The sequence below is a fragment of the Phalaenopsis equestris genome, unplaced genomic scaffold (genome assembly GCF_001263595.1).
Source record: "Phalaenopsis equestris unplaced genomic scaffold, ASM126359v1 Scaffold000428, whole genome shotgun sequence".
NCBI classification, from domain to species: Eukaryota; Viridiplantae; Streptophyta; class Magnoliopsida; order Asparagales; family Orchidaceae; genus Phalaenopsis; species Phalaenopsis equestris.
The window spans coordinates 4,802,154-4,820,282 of NW_018164869.1; the positions used below are offsets into that span (position 1 = coordinate 4,802,154).

The 18,129-nt window shown below is 33.5% G+C and overlaps 1 protein-coding gene across 1 annotated transcript in view; it reads left to right on the forward strand.

Annotated features, from left to right (window-relative positions):
* The window catches only part of LOC110027383 (omega-amidase, chloroplastic), a 33,475-nt gene that overhangs the window by 9,393 nt on the left and 5,953 nt on the right, over positions 1 to 18,129 (forward strand). The window contains exons 6-7 of the mRNA XM_020728780.1: positions 3,620 to 3,698; positions 16,332 to 16,347. Coding sequence (XP_020584439.1) covers positions 3,620 to 3,698; positions 16,332 to 16,347 — 95 coding nt within the window. The remainder of the gene's footprint in view (positions 1 to 3,619; positions 3,699 to 16,331; positions 16,348 to 18,129) is intronic.

Below are 18,129 nucleotides of genomic sequence, written 5' to 3' on the forward strand. Positions count from 1 at the left end.
GACAATCGGATCAAAACGCGTCGAAATTCAAATTTTACAAAATATTGATCCGCGATCGACCGTACCAAAAGGTTTACTCGAGCATTCGACAAGTAACAATGCAGACAATGCGAATTGTGGCGATCAGACATATCGACTCTCCGAATTGCGAAGCCGGTGCGCGCAGGAGGGCGAATTGTGCAAAATTGCGAAGCCGGTGCGCGCAGGAGTGCGAATTGTGCAAAAGGCACCCTAAGGCTCAGGAAGGTCCTATAGGGAATCCCTTTTGGGTTTCCTCATGTTGGTTTCGTCCTTCTAAGTGCTAGAAGTTGACACCACACACGCGAAACTCCAGAAGGGGATGGATGCGGGTCGAACTAAAACGAGGCGGGTCCCACTTCTAAGGTTCTAAGATAGTCGCAGGAAGACCCCTAAGGCTAGATCCTAACTCCTACGAGGAATACTAGACCTCATGAAAAAATTGAGGTCAACAAAGAGTTAGACTGGTTTAAGATATTACAATAAAAAAAGCTTGAAACTCTATGCTTAGTGTATAAAGAATACTGAAGTCTTCTCATTGCTCCAAGGGTTATTGTGTTAGAAATCATAAATGACTACATTTTTATTGATTAGGGTGCTAGTACAAACATGCCTATATATAAAGAGAAGAGAATAGATCAATATTGAAAGTATAGTGAAGAAGAATGTCTTCATAATTAGGATATAAACACTAATAAATGTTATGGATTCCTATTAAGTTTCATGTATATGTGATAATACTAAAATGATAATATAATAATTCTAATTACTCTTAACATCCTCTACAAATTTAAGATGGAAAACAAGTAGCATTAAGAGTTTGTGTAGTCAAGAAGAATTGAGAGACTTTACACAGAGTTGTTTTATAGATTTTTCAAAATTACTATTTGGACCGATCGGTGTTGCATTGAATTTTTATTAGGAAAACCAAGAATAACTAGATCTTCATTGGATCCTCATGAGAGATAGGATCCTCACTTGATCTGCAATGAATCCTCACGATATCATTGAGTCAGGAGAGGAACTAAATAGAGTAGCATGCATGACATTAAGATGCAAATGTTGACTCCAAGTGGATGTGAAGACCTCCTTCAACTAGTGAGCAACAAACCAAAGAGTGTTTGAAGAGCATTGACTGAATGCACAGAGCCACGAATCAGAGAGTGCTTGTGCTCAGTAGTTTGCTGATAGGCGAATCAAGGATCTCTTTTACCGAGCAACTACCCGACCTATGCTTGGAGATGCGATCAAGGAGAATGTGAACAAAAAAAAACGAGAATGTTGATAACACAAAGATGTGAAGGCGTGGATGAGTTCTATGCTTGGGTAGGAAGATGATCACAACACATAGTAAGAGATCATGCAAAGCAATGAGGAGGAGGTGAAGATGATTGCAAGTGAGACAAATAAAGCCGTGATCATTGTTCTTTAAAACAAGGCAATGATGATATTGAACACCCTGAAGGGAAGGATAATCAACAGGCACTTATAGGCATGTTCTTGGGGATGAAGATTATCTTTTGTGGTGAGACAAAAAAATTAACATCAGGGCTTTAATACCATATGAAAAATTTTAAAAACTACATCTTGTTTTGATTAATTAGGATGCTGGTGCAAATCTACTTATTTAAAGGCAAGAGAATAGATTAATATAGGAAGTACAATAGAGAAGAATGTTCACCATAATGAGGATCTATTTACAATTATAAATACTACAGATTCATTTAATATTAAGCATATTTGATGATATTAATATGGTAACATAATATTTCTAGTTACTATAATAAACTACATTCTCAACCAAGGTGTTATCGGAAAGCCTCCTACTAAGTTTACCATTTTCTATAATGACCATCTTTTCAAAATAGGTTCTCATCTTGTATTTGAGCAAAAACTTGGATCCTTTATTTGGGATCAAATCTTGCATGAAGGTTGATAGATCATTGATGACTATGCCTTGGTGACTAACACTAGTGTATGTACACTTAGATGCATGCAAACAGCATTTACGATAATGAGTCTCACTGTGCATGCGCATCACTATGTTATCATGCATATAATCATGGGTTTATGAGTATGTGTCAGATCCACATTTATCACTGGTTTGCATGAATATGCATTTGTATATAGGGATGTTAGTTATCTCATTTTGATTTGATAGTAGCTTAAGATCAACCTAGAGCCATTTGATCTGATATTGTGCTTAGCTATGCCTATTTATGATCTATTTTTATCTGACTTTGGTTCTATCTTGACATATCTTGTTTCCCAAGGTTGATTCAATTTTAGATCAAATTTTTATCTTCTAAGACAAATTCTTTGTTCTCTACACATGCTTCGATGCATCTCTATGCATACATGTATGAGTGCACGGATGCTTATGTGCATGAATAAAAATATATGCAAATACATGATTATACTGCTTCAATCTATTTAAAAAAAAAAAGTCCTATGTTTATTTTATAGTGAACCAAACAACTCAAAATATTTCAAATACAATACATTACTTTTGTTTTACATTCATTTTGCACTGCATTACTTTTTAGCAAACCAAGTAGCCCCTTAGTACTTAAAAAAAAAAAAGGGCCATTAGTAAGCTGCTATTACGGGCGTCAAAAATTGACCCGCCACGCCAACACAACTTGAACTCGATTCGAAAAAATACGGGTTAGGGTTGACTCGAATATTTTTTGAGTCGGGTTCGGGTTGACCTAAAAACTCAAACATGACCCGAATAAACACGAAATTTTGGGTCGGGTTCGGATTAGCCGGCCAAGCTTGGTTCGGGTCTTAGTTTTCGAACCCATTTATTATTTGGGTCGGGTTCGAGTTGACCACCCTATTCGGGTTGGGTCATTTTTGGGTCAAACCCGAACATGACCCGTTGACCTCAATTGACACCTCTAAGGCTTCTATCAAGAATTGGAGATGGGCTGGCTGATGCCTTTCTTAGACACAGTTACGTGCATACCACCCAATCCCTATTTATTTACATATCTTATACCTAAACTTTAAATTTTTACTTTTATAACACCAAAATTTTTAATATCACAAAAAAATACCACTATTTTGACTTTTAAAAAAGTGAAATACATGTTATCATGCATAGGTAAGGTGACATTATATATAAAAATTGAAGTTTAGGTGTTAGATATGTAATTACATAGGAATTGAGTGTTATGCATGTAAATCTTTCTTTTTCTTTCATTCACGATAAAGGGTTTATGGGAAAGCTAGCATGATTAATTCAGAAATGTATATCATCAGGTTGGTGACCAACCACAAGCCTGAATAATCCTTCTCGTTTCCTAGAGTTGGCCAACGTTGAGTATATTGACATTGCATATTTGGTTATCATGATTTTTCATGTGCAACAGTTTTTGCTTAATTTTTATCTTAATATCTTAGCTGCTAATTTTATTTATTGGTTCAATGTTCTTTTTCCTTAGAATTTTTATAAACCACACCTTGATTTTCATTTTGAGTACCTTGGTTCTAAGTATTCCCTTCCTAAAGGAAATCTTTTTAACCATTGTTTACTATTTTTGACGGTATATTAAATTGTGAATTTCTAACTTGTTGCTGTTGTTTCATGGATTAGGTGCTCATTTACTATGCTATCCTGGGGCATTTAACATGACCACTGGTCCTCTGCATTGGGAATTGCTACAGAGAGCAAGGTAATTGGTTTGTTGTGCAAGCTTCCACAATAGAAGCTCATGCTATAATTTTCATCTCTTCCAGTTGTCTTATTATGCACCAACGTACCATTTTAAGACAATAAGCTACGAGCAGTGTAATTTTCCTTTAGTTAGTTATGTTTATTTATGAAATGTAAGGATGTAGGATTTCTAATGCATCATAGGATGATGTATAAAATGAAAATATAAAAATTCATAATTTATAGGTTTCTAATTCATAATTTTAGCAAAACTTAGCACTATAAGTTGAACAAACTTCCTCTATTCATTTCAATAGATAATTGAACAATTGCGAAAATCAAAACAACTTGAGAAAAATATCTCGGAATAATAAAAATCAATATCTAACCAAGTTCATCTTCAAAGAAAATCAAACATGCATCTCACATGACATAATTACAGTCAACGCTAAAAATTAATGACCAAGCTGAAGGTTGGAAATCATCCCTAAACAAAGCACCAAGCTTCCCAAATAGGTAGTCATCCAAACCTGTGAAGCAATCGAAGAGCACAAATCCAACTAGAACAAGCACTAGTAGAAAAATTAGAATTGTATTTTAATATTAATTATATAATGATTTTTACATGCTTTTGGGTCATTTTATAACTTTAACGGCCTCACAAAATAGGATTTTTTTTTTTTTCAAAAACAGTGTTTGAAAGGAAGACCAGGGTTCTAAGACCAGCATGGGGTTCTAGATGGGAAAACGAGTCATAAGGCAGCTCTTTAGAATAGAATGAAAGTAGTGAGAAGGCACATATTGTGCAATAGATAAGAGTTAAGAACAACAAAAGTCTAATGGGCAAGGTGGCAAGGTGACAAACAACTGGGGTCGCAACAACATAGGTGGAAAATAATCAATGGGAATTTACTTAGAAGTGATTATCAACAGAAAATGTGGCGGAGAAACAATTGTAAAATCATTTGAAAATGCAAGGACAACATCATAGCGAAACTACAATATAACATGGAAACAATTGTGGGCAGCATTAGCAATTCATTTTGTGGTATTGAGTCTCAGATCCATGGATATTGATTGTTATTCCATCACTTATGTTGAAATGCTCTAATAATGAGGCAGACCTTATATATTATTCAAACTAGTGGTGTATACATTCTGTTTGTATAGGAATCAAAATTATAGGCACGCTTTACTTGACAAAAAAAAAGAAGAATACATTAATACAATTTATCTGTCTTTATTTTCTATGATGTAACAACCTTGAATGGGAGTATATTTTTAGATTTCTGTGAAATCTAGACTTGAAGAGTTGGATTTGATTAATTTATCATTTGATAGTATTCAAGTCTTTATATAACTGCCTTGCTTCCTTGTAGAATAATTGTCAAGTCATCACATACTCATTTGTCACACCAATGTATAAGATATCTCAATCACCAGAAGTGGTGAAAACAATCTCATCATCTTTAATAGCTTTTGGAATAAATACCCATTTGGTAAAGTGCTGGATGTGAATTCATAAGGAGAGGAGGAAAATAGAGAAGAATTCAAGATATTGGCAACATATTCATGAATTAAAGTCAAATTGGATATGATTGATAAGAGTTCTTTTGTGAATTTCCAAGTTGTAATTGCTAGTTCCAATATTTTGCTAAACTTATATAGCCTTGCCTTTCTTGTAATTAATTTCTTAAGGGCAATAGTAGGAAAACCCTTTGAACTTACACATATGATTATCTGCTCTCTTGATTTAAATTTCACATATTTCCTATGCACATCAACAATGTACTTAATTATCATATTTATTGGGATGGCGGTAGCTGTTTGTCCTAGTAGTTATATTATAATACACTGTTATGAATATGAGATGCCTATTTTTTAAAATATTGGATACAAATACACATTGGACACAACATTGTATTATTATATTTTTTTTTAAGAGAGAAAATAATATAATAATTACATAAATTAAATTAATATGGAATGAATTAATAAGTAACAATGTTATTTCAAATGCTCATAAAATTTAAAGTATTTTTTTTTATGTGTTTAATACGTAAAACTCAATTGAAGAAGAAATAGTAACATAATATTATATATTGTTAGCTTAAAATTGAGAAATTAATTCAATTGTAAATATAATTATAAATATTATAAAAACCGTAAAATGTAGGGCATAATAAGAAAAATAAAATTAAGATTAAGTAGCTGTTAAATTTTTTCAAGTAAAATATTTTAACATAAAAGAAAATATGACTTAAACTTATTTATATAATATCTTTTTAAAATTAAAATCTATAATTCAGAACACACGAGTTTGATAGTTGTGTCTGTTAATTTTTTTATTTTTCTTAATTCAATGTGTAGATGGTTTGCCCGATATGTATCAAGTTCGTGTTGGGGCAAATGCATGTGATTGACATGGCGTGCTTTGTTATTATAAAGTGTTATTGTATCATAGTACCTATAACTGTTGTGATTAGAATATAAAGCTAATTTTGGGTTTAATACTTTTTTTTAATTTTTAAAAAGGGTCAGGCTGTTTTCTTATAGCTGTCACACTAGCAATTTTAGATGTAAAAAGATGCTTCTCACCATAAAATTTTATGACAATAATAAGTTGTAGACAAGAATAAGTGTGGTAATGATTTGAAAAACAAAGTGGCAAAAAGTTGCCATAAACAGTCTCTTAATCATTGTGTTCTAATAGTTGCATATCACTTTATTAAATTGCTAACTGCCATTCTGATTAATTTGCAAATTTTTACGAGGACATTCATTGACATAATGACCAATATGTTGACATTTAAAATATCTTCTGTTAGATATTTTTGACTAAGATGCAACAACAGCAATTGGTATTTTAGTGTTTTTATTAGCAATAGTGTTAGATACAACATATTAATTTTGGGATTTGCAACAAAAATATGCACTATGATTGTTTGTTGCAGAATTTCATAGCATAGAAAATTTTAACATTTGCCCAATGTTCAATGCAAGTTGAAAAGACGCTGAAATGATGAGGATATGATATCATTTCTCATTTGATAAATGATGAGGATATGATATCATTTCTCATTTGATATGTCTCAAATTATACTTAAACCCAAGGAGTATTATTTTAGGATTTCGATGATTTCTAAACATTACAATAATTCTTCTCATTTATTCTTATACGTAATTAATTTTTGTTTTTTGTTTTAGTGGATTTAATTCATTAAGGTTAGATCACAATATGATAAGGACTTTACTCACACATTAGAGGGGAATCATGCTCTCTTATTATTTGAATAAACAAATTTGATGAAAAAATAAAATGAATGACGCATAATTCAAAACAAAGTATTTTATTTAATTTTCATTGTTGAATTGAAAAATATTATAAGTTTTTAATCTAGTTTCTATTTTTTTTATAATATTGCACTACAATTTTATTGAGAATTAAATAAAATTATTCCTTTTCAATATAAAGAATAAGACAATCGTTAATCACACGACCACACAATTGATGTTTGACAATCTTTTTTGTAGAAAATACTCTTTCAACTGTAACAATGGTAAATTATAAAATTAATGCCAATAACAAAATTTTAAATTAAAGGAAACACATCATCATTCATTATCTTTATTAATTGTTTAGTAAGACCAGCCAAATCATTTAAAGATGAGAAATCAATATTATCACACATATCTATAGTATAAGTGGATGGTTGATACTCAAGTGTGAAACAACTTAACAATAAAAATATTGTAAGGATATAAGTGCAAGACGAATTAGTTTTCCCTAATCAAAGACAGAGAATCAATCACTTGCTTTTAGGCACCCCACACAAAGAAATAACTTGATATTTGCTTCAAAAAAATAATTATTCGGCTCTTGAAGTCGCATGTCAATCATAAGATAAAGTTACTCAACATGATAATATAATATATATTTTTAATTTTTTTTTCAACTGTACTTTTTTTCAACTGTACTTATTGATCGATGATGAGGCTTGAAGACGTAGATTTTATCTCCCTTGAAGATCCAATTAATATCTGAAACATCAATTTAAATTTTTTTATTGAAACAAGATACTTTATACAATAAATATTTTTATCCATTCATTCTTTTTATTTGTAATTGTTGTTTGGGTACTTGTATCATTTTCAATGCTTTATATTTTGAGCGCCAAAAAATTGTTCATTTTCAACTCGTTGACTTAGCAAACAAATCCAACACGAGCTTCTTAGTAAGCCGAACACGAGCTTCTTAGTAAGTCGAACACGAGCTTCTTAATAAGCCGAACACGAACTGTTCGCGAATAATAAGCTGTTTTGACAGCTCTAATTAAGTCTTACTTTTAGATAACATGCACAAACTCTTATACTTTTAATGCGGGACATCTTAGTGTCTAGGATTTCTGCTATAGTTAGTGTCATTGTCGATGAAATTCAAATTAGTTGGATTTAGAAACTTGTAGTTTTAAAGCTCATCAGTTAAATTAAATATGTGAATTCATGCCAAAAAATAATCTTATGATCTTCCAAGTAAAAACGTTGAACATGAAAATAATACCGCTTAAAAAAATAACTCGATTAGTACTGAGATCACAATAAGAAAATTCGCTGTAACTATTTTGACTAAAATCAGTCATGTAGGCAAACCCATATTGAATCATGTAGAAGAGAACAAAAAAAAAATAAGTGATAGCTTTTATGTTGGTTTTTGGAAATGAATTGCATCAGAAATTAGTAGTGATATTTGTATTGCACTTGAACTCAACGTCTAACAAACACAAAAAAGATTGAAGAAAACGAAAATTTTGTCATAGATTTTGCTATTGATAATCAACTGGTTTCTCTAGAGGTGAACAATTTAAATATATCAAATTAGTTGAGATTTCTCATCCCTTAAATTGATTGAGCCCATGGATCATAAGAATTCAACATCTATAAATTCTATAATTCAAATTTTGCAATTCTCAAGCATGGTCAAGAGCATGCAATAAAGACGTGGAAAAGCAGTGAATACAACTAGGGAGATAACAAATAACTCCAAGGTGACAGCCATGATTATAGTAGAAAACATGGAAAAATTCATATACATGATTATAAGATTAGGTTCTAATTTATTGCACATGTAATATAGTGTTCAATGGTTGCAGGAACAACTCAATAACCCTGCATGAAACCAAAGGATTAACCTATTTTGTTACAATAATAATTGAATAGCTTCAAAAGGAGATAATTCCTACTACGATTATTTCATGTGTAAATCTTGACAGCATAATCAATTGCAATAAATCTAAACCAACCACATAAGCCGAGTGAGATGAGGTAAACTAGACTAGTAAAAATCATAATAATTGAGGATGCATCTCATTCTCACAGACAACATCTTTAGAGGAATGTCTAAATAAATAAGCTGAGATTCACGCATACACACATACACACCTACAGATTTAATGAGCATATTATAGAATTATTGATTCTTAGCTGAGTATTTTATTAAAAAAAAAATATGACACACACACTCATCCACCTATAGATTTAAAGAATATATTATAGAATTATCAATTCTTAGCTGAGTATTTTATTTATGAAAAAATATGGGCATATTATCACTTACAAGAATGAGTCTAACAACCTACACATTGATTATTTTTGTATGGGAAAAAATGATCATCGATATTGTAAAGATTGTAAGGTTATTCCAAGTGAAAATTTAAGTACCAAATATCGATTATTAGTTTTGGATTTTAAGATGAAGGGTATAAAATGAAAAATATAATAAAATATTATCATATATGAGGGCACTTAAAACCCACAAATAAAATTATTTTAATAAATAAACTTTAATGTCTTAAGATTTTGGATATTTACGAAGAAATTAATTTTATGTGAGATAAAGTAACGAGTATTATTAAGCAAGTTACGAAAGATATGTTTGAATAATTAAAAGTAATTTTTTAATGAATAAAAATAGTTGGTGGTGAAATACAAATCTGCAAGTTAAAGATAAGATGTTTTATTATAAAAATTAGTTTATACATAAAAAATTAGAGAATTGGAAAAAAATATAAATATTCGACTATTAATTAACTTCATAATAGATTAGATATTAAAGTGGGTAAAAGATATATATAAATTAACCAAACAAAGAGATGAGAAAAAGTAAAGATTTAGTTCAAGTAAAATATGTCAATGATGAAAATCAAAAGGTATCTTTCTTAAATGAGAATATTCAACATAGGTGAGTGAGATAATTTGATAAATTTTTCAATGAGAATTGTTAAAAAAAACGATCAATTTTAGTGATTTTAATATTATAAATAATAATAAAACTTTTTAATACTACCGTCGTATTGGTAAAATAGAAGTTGAGGAAGTTCTAAAGAAAATGAAGTGTGAAAAACAACAGTATCTTATGATATTCCAACGAAGTGTGGAAATGCTTAGGAGATTTGAGAATTTTTTGCTCACTAAAATCTTTAATATTATTTAAAAAAAAATGATATTTGATGAGTGGAGAAAGAATATATTGGTTCCAATTTTTTAATAATAAAGGAGATGTACATGATTGTGCAAATTATATAGAAATTAAATTAATATGTCATACATTGAAGTTGTGATAGAGAGTAATTGAACATGTGTTATGACTTGATTTACAAATTTTTCAAAATCAATTTGGATTCTTACTGGATAAGTTTTATTATAGAAGCTATACATTTATTGAGAGGTTTGATGAAGAAGTGCACAGAGAGTAAGATAGATCTATATTTGATTTTTGTTGATTTAGAAAAAAACTTATGATAAGGTTTCAAGAGGTATACTTTGGAGAGTTATAAAAAAGAAATGTGTTGATATTACTTATAGTCAAGTTATTAAAGATATGTACACTTGAGCTATTACTTGTGTTTGAACTAATGCTGTAAATGAGTCGGGCTTGGGCGAACTCAGGTTTGGCTCGTGTTTGACTAGTTTAAAATTGGCTCGTGTCCAAAATTATCTCGCGATCGAAATTTCTTGTGAACAATGTGTTTGTGTTCGGCTCGATTTACACATTCTTGTTCATGTTTGGCTTAAAATTAGCTCGTTTAAAATAATTAGAAAAAATAGACGTGCACTAATTATGTGTAATAAAAGACGCATAACCATATGATCACCTAAGTTGTTATGACTTAAACTTAGATATAAAAATATATAATTTATTATTATGTAAATAATATATATAATTTCTTTATTTTGAGCTAAAATAAGCCAAAAAAGATCGAATGAAGGGATATCCGTGTTCGGCTTGTTTATAATTCGATCTTAAAAAATATGTTTATGTTTGGCTCGTTTAGTTAACAAACGATTCAAACACGATCTGTTCACGAATGAGCTTTTTGGATAGCCCTAGTTGGACACAAGGAGGATTGACCAAGTTTTTTTATTTCAGTTGGATTACATTAGAGGTCGGCTTCAAACTCATAGCATTTTACTTTAATTATGGATGTTCTTGCTGGAGATTTATGAGAGGATGTACCTTGGTGTATGTTTTTTACTGTTGACATCATCCTTATGGATAAGATGAGAGAGAGAGTTCAGAAAAAACTTGAATTATGGAGGTTAACTTTAGAGCCTAAAGACTTTAATTTGAGCTGATCTAAAACTGAATACATGGAATGTAATTTTAATAGTAGTAGATGTAGCGGCGAGGATTACATTAGAGATCGGCTTTAAACTCATATCATTTTGCTTTAATTATGGATGTTCTTGTTGGAGATTTACGAGAGGCTGTACATTGGTGTATGCTTTTTACTGTTGATATCGTTCTTATGGATAAGACGAGAGAGAGAGTTGAGAAAAAAACTTGAATTATGGAGGTCAACTTTAAAGCCTAAAGACTTTAATTTGAGCTGATATAAAACTGAATACATGGAATGCAATTTTAATAGTAGTAGATGTAGTTACGAGGTTGTAATAATAGATGATTTTGCCATTAAAAGGAGTGAACTTTTTAGATATCTAGGGTCTATTGTTCAAAGTGAAGGCGATATTGACGGGGATGTTATTAGTAACATTTAGTTTGGATGGTTGAAGTAGAGGAATGCATTAGGCCTATTGTGCTATATAATAGTACTAATGGCATCAATAGTTTACGACACAAAACGTTGTTATGTAAAAGAGAAGCATAAAATTAAGTTCAATGTTGCTCAGATGAGAATGCTCATGTGGATGGGTGGCTTTACACTTAGAGACAAAATGTGAAACAAATATGCACGTAAAAGGGTTGAGCTTAAGTGGAAGACAAGATACCAGAATTAGTAGGAAAAATAGTGAAAACACAAAAACAATTTTTCATTAACATGAAAATAGGATCACAACATGACTCAAACGAAAATAACAACACAAGACATTAAGTCATAAAAAGGCACGCTCTCTTAAATGTATTTCAATGGGTGGTGGAGGTCGTCTAGAGGGATAGAGATGATTAGGAGGCGGATGACGACTAGTGGATGGCGCTGAACTGTACGGACAACAGGTGGGAAAAGGTTGTAGGTGGTCAACAACGGTAGTGGGGTTGTTGGAAAAAAGCTTGAAACGAGTTAGGATGACGGGTTAGCAGTAATAACATGTGTGAAAGGGAAAAGGCTGGGTGTCAGAGTGATGAAGGGAGAGTTTGGTGGTTGAAGACTATGGAGAAGAATGTTTGGAAAAGGTAAAAGGGAGGATATAATCACCACCTTGGAGTGAATTCAACTGAAACACCACCAACACCTCCTCGGATACAGACCATAAAGGGGAAAGAAACTCTATACAAGAGATATGAAATTAAACGCACTAAGAAACGACTCCTACATACTCAAGGACAACAATTTATAGGCTCAAAAGAAACTTCTACACAAAAGGAGAGGGGGAATGCAAGAATACATAAAGTCCAAAATTCCACCGTTGGCGCCCATCTGGATCGCGCATGTTCGCCATCCTTCTCCCTGCTCTCGCGAGGGTTCCCTCAGTATTGCGTATTCGCGCAGGATCGAGATCCCGCTTTTCCACGAGGCTGCGTGAGTTCACGGGCCCCTTTCTCGCAGAAATGAAGCGCTCGCATTGTGCGTTGCCCTAGCGTCGTGCCTACGTCATTCTCTTGGGGTTGGGAGAGCTTTGACTTCATTTGTCGAAGTTTTCATTTCGATGTCAGTCACCCTGAATCCCACTAGCAATTGCACTGTCTCTCGTCTTGTGTCATCACTAAAATTGATTATACAGCTGCTATTGTATTGAAAAGGGTTCCTTTGGGGCCCTGAACTCTGTCGAAGGAGGGTCATGCACTTCTTGTCCTTTGTGAATAAATATGTGTTTTTATATCCGTCGTGTTGAGTCCTTCAGTCAAATTGCCACGGTGGTCTTAGCAAGAGGTGGCAGGCAGACATAGGGACTACGTCACACCACATCTGATCTTGTAGCTAGCCTCAAGTCGAAAATTCTACCAAACATCTTCGATCGATGCTGACCTGATTCTCCATCAGCTATATTACTGAAATATGACTGGGAATGTTTCTGAGTCACAAGTCCCAATCTCTCTACCATTTGTGTCGACGCCACGTTCTTATTGCTTCTGTCTTCGATGATGAAACTGCATACCTTTTCTTTTCCTATACGTGTGAAATATGTTGTGGCAAAGCCACTGCGAGTCCATCGTGTCTTATGTTTGTAGGATTCGTCGAATCACGAGCGCCTCTTCTTTATCTGGGGGAAGCTGATACTCCTCATCCTATTTCTTAGCTTTCTCTTCATCGCTAATTTCTTCTACGTCGCATTGATCGATTGAGTATGATTACCCTGCCCGTGGGGCAACTGAAGGCAATGTGGCCGTAGCCGTGGCATTGGTAGCACTTTTTAGCAGGCACCGTGCTAGAGTTTCCCTTCTCTCGTTTCTTACCGCTTTGAACCATAGTGTCAATTCCTTGTCTGGGCTTGTCTGTGTCTCTTGAAAGATCCTTGTCTGTCGTGGTAATTGTAGGTGATAACCTGCCTGGAGCTTGCTGCTTGAAAGATGATTGTTGCCGACTTTGCTTTTGTTGTCTTTCAACCTTCTAGGCTATTGTCTGGACATCTCCTAGCATCTAGTATGACTGCAACTATACTGCATTGCTGATGACAAGTTTCAGACCACCGAGATATCTGACTATCATATGTTCTTTTGGCTTGTCAGCTCACATTTCATCTACAAGTGGTGGAATTAGGCAGTAAACTCTTCAACTGAAATATCCATCTGCTGCAAGTTGTGAAGTTTTAGAAACAAATTCTGACGATAATGAGGTGGGAGGTACCTTTTCTGCATTCTTCATCTTCTCCAATCTAGTGATCTTTTCACTGTCTTGCACATTTTCCCACTATAGGGAACACTCTTCTTCAATTTAATATCGGCTAGCTTGACCAGTTTCTCTTCTGATACATCTTTATATTCAAAAATTCGTTGAACGGATAGCAGCCAGTCGATAAACTTATCGGGATCCATGCCTTCTTCAAATTCTGGAAGGTTCATCTTGATGCCAAAGTCCCGCTGGCCTCCATAAGGAGTCTCTTCTCTCGTCCTCCTTTAATATTGGATACCAAAAATGTGAGGTCGATATTCTTCGTCGTTGTGACCTTCCTGTGGAACGAATTAAGATCCTCGTTTCTATCTTCCCCACGATTTTCTCGATCACGGTCGAAGGTAATCTTTTCTTCTTTCCCGTCATCTAGCTTGGCTAGTCTCCGTTGCAGACGACGAATTTCATGTTGTTTCTCTTCTCGAGTAGAGCCTGACGTATCTCTTCGCAGCGGCATGACAAAAGTTGGAAGAAAAAAAGTTGATGGGGGTGGACTGAGCAGGGGTGGATGTTGTGGGAACCCTATAATAGAACTAGGGCTGGACTAGTTTTGATACTAAATGATACTGGAACTAGTAGGAAAAATAGTGGAAACAAAAAAACAAACTTTTGTTAACATTAAAATAAGATTACAACATGACTCGAACGAAAATAACAATACAAGACATAAAACAACACAAAACAAACACTCTTAAATGTATTTTAATGGGTGGCGGAGGTCGACAGGAGGGATATAGTTGATTGGGAGGAATGACAATAGTCACGAGAGGCGGGTGGCACTAAGAGGATGGTGCATAACTGTAGGGACAGCAGGTGGCGAAGGGTTGTAGGTGCTCGGCAACGGTAGTGGGGTTGTTGGGAGGAACATGAAAGGAGTTTGAAAGACGGGTCAACAGTAATAACCTGTGGGAAGTGGAAAAGGTTGGGTGTAGGGGTGTTGGGGTGTCAGAGGGAGAGTTTGACGGCTGAAGAGTGTGGAGGAGAAGGTTTGGGAAAGGTAAAAGAGAGGATCTAATCACCACCTTGAAGAGGATACAGTTGAAGCACCACCACCTCCTCGAATACAACCCACAAAGAAGAAAGAGGCTCCACACAAAATTTAAGATGAAACACACCAAGAATTGCTTCCTACATACTAAGGGACAACAAATTATAGGCTCAAAAGAATATTCTACACAAAAGGAGAGAGGGGGAAGGCTAGAAGAAGCTAGAAAATCTAAAATTCCACTGTTGGAGCCCATATGGATCGCGTAGGTTCGCGATCCTTCTCCATGTTCTCGTGCAGGTTTTCTCGCTATTACGAGTTCGCGCGGGATCGTGCTTTTGCTGTTCCGCGAGGCTTCGCGAGTTTGCTGGTCCCTTTCCCACGTAAACAAAGAGCCCGCAATCGGGCACTGCACTGCCCTAGCGCCCTGCCTGCGTCACAAGATTAGAGAGTCGCCTTTAGATGATTTGATCATGTTAAACGTTGACCATCTGATTGTCCAATCAGGAGAGTATATGTTTTAGATTTGAATTATGTTAAGAAGGGTAGAGGCAAACCTAAAATGACATGGGCATGTTATATAAAAAATAATCTTCATTTATTAGAATTAAATGAAAAAATGACACTCAATAGGACTTAATGGAGAAAAATGATTCATGCCGCCAAGCCCACTTAGTGGGATAAAGGGTTGCTTTTGTTGTATTCAATATTTAAATCGATCAAAATTAAGAATTTTGAAATCTCTCCACAAAATTTGATCATTTTCATTTGTTTTGTGAAAATGTGGCATATATTCTCTTAATTGATCAATTGGTTAAAGTGATTTTAACTTTATATGTCTTTAAGGTAACAATTGAATGTGTATTTTTGGTAATGAAGATTGTCAAGGCAAGGTTGCAAAAAGATGGAAGATGATTTTCAGTCCTTTGATAACACATTTAGATGGGTATTATAAGGTATTTTGAGGTTGAATCAATAATTTATGAATTTGATTCAATGAAAAAGCGGATGACACAATTTAAGATGCCTGACCATAAAAGTTTGATTAAACGAGTTTTTTTTTCCTTTTAACTTTGTACCATATTGTTATTTAGAAATTTTTTGTCTGTTTGTTTAAAAAATTGAATTTATAACTTTGATTTATTTTAGGTTGCTTTTGATTTGAGTTTTTTTAAATGCTGGTTCCGGTTGTTTATGAGTGCATGGTTCATGTATTTTCTGAATGTAATGTAAACATTATCCTATCTAGAATATTGCATTCAAAATATCAGATTATCATAACTGGATGCGAAAGTTGATGATATGTATTTATTTTTCATACCAGGGCTGCTGATAATCAGGTATGTAAAGCCTCTTTCTCCATATCAACTTTGTAAGATTTTTCCTGTCTATAGTACTTTTTATATACATTTCATTTGTTTTCAATTTTCTATTTATTTTGAGATAATTACGGGATTGAGTTTTTTTATTTCAATTACAGAAATCCTGAGGTTTTTCCAGTACAGATCTTAAGAAAAATAGTAAAATGGTCTATGTAACTTCATAAAATATGAATCTAAAAAAAAGTTGAACTTGATTGAATGAGTAACACTAGGTCTTCATTTTTAGCTGTTTTTATGAACTAGACGGGTAGCTGAAATTCTGATTATTACTATTGGATTTTGAGATATGTGTTCTAACTAAAATTTTCATGTTCTTTCATAGGTTGCATTAATAACATAATTATCATATATGAACAGTTTTCTAACTACAAATTTGTTTTCAAATTGTAAATTGGTGCACGAGGTATATGCTGATTGTCATTTCATTGCTTTTTTGTTTGGCTTGATGAATAATACGCCATTCACTGCTCCAAAGGCTTTTGAAACCACTATGCTCGTTTCCTTTCATTTTCTTCTGATTGTGTTCAATTTGCATCCAATCTGCTACTTGTATTATTGTCAGTGGATGCCTTGCAGCAATTTCAGCACTTCTTTTTTCAGATCATGAAGTGCAATATTGCCTTTTGTAAGTTTCAAATGGAATTTTCCTTGTACAGTGTAATCTTCTTCACATCATACTCTTTAGATTGGTTGAAGCCTGAATAGCAAAAGTTCCAAATTGACTTTTCTCATTTTGTTTTTTTTCTACAACCTCCTACCAGCCTGATTTTGACATGATTCTTAACATTCATGAAGCTTGTGCCTATATCTTTATGATTTCATTAATGTTTCAGGAGACGGTTTATCCACCGTGATGAGTATTTTTTCCCTTATGGATGCTAGCATATTAAATTTTATTCCATCCATCCTTGAGGAAAGTATTTACAACATCCTGCCAGCCTGTTTTTGACATGAGTCATTGGAATCATTTTTGTTATTTGTTTTTATTTAGTTTTGTTTATCGCTTTATTTGAAATAAAACATGTTTATCTACTTGGTTAGGCCCTGTTTTTTATCCCATTTGTTTTTTATTTTTTATTTTTTGATTTTTTGTTGTTTTGCAATGTTTTGATTTGAATTAAAGCCTGTTTAGTTGTAGTAGTAGTTTTTATAAGCGCGCTCTCTCTCTCTCTCTCTCTCTCTCTCTCCAGCCGATGCTGCCAAATAGTTTAAAGTATATATATATATATATATATTAAAAAAAAGCCCAAGGGCTAATATATTAAAGAAAAAGATACAAATAGGTTTGTATGGGTGGGCTTAAACACCCAACCCACACTGTAGAACACACAAAAAAATATAAAACATGGGTACATATAGAAATAAAAAAACCCAAAAACCACTCGGGCGCTAAAAAAGTGTGGGTCATCCTAATCTAGTCTTGCTTCTGGCTCTAGTTTTCGGTAAGGATCCAACTAACAGGTTGGTAATGTGCTGATCATTACTCGTAGTAACCAAAGTATCATCCATAAGACTCTTGAGCTCTAGTAGATCTTCATTTTTCTTCTTCCTTCTGGAAGTGTAAACCTATCATTCCTCCTCCGAAGCATCAGCCTAATGGGGTAGATCTGAAGCAGAAGGAATAGCAACAGTATTACCCACGATAGGTTCTAGTATATGTGAAGCATGAGTTGCCTCTATATCGGATACTTCTTGAAGAAGTGGAGCTACGAGACTCTTCTGATTATCAGTTTGAACACT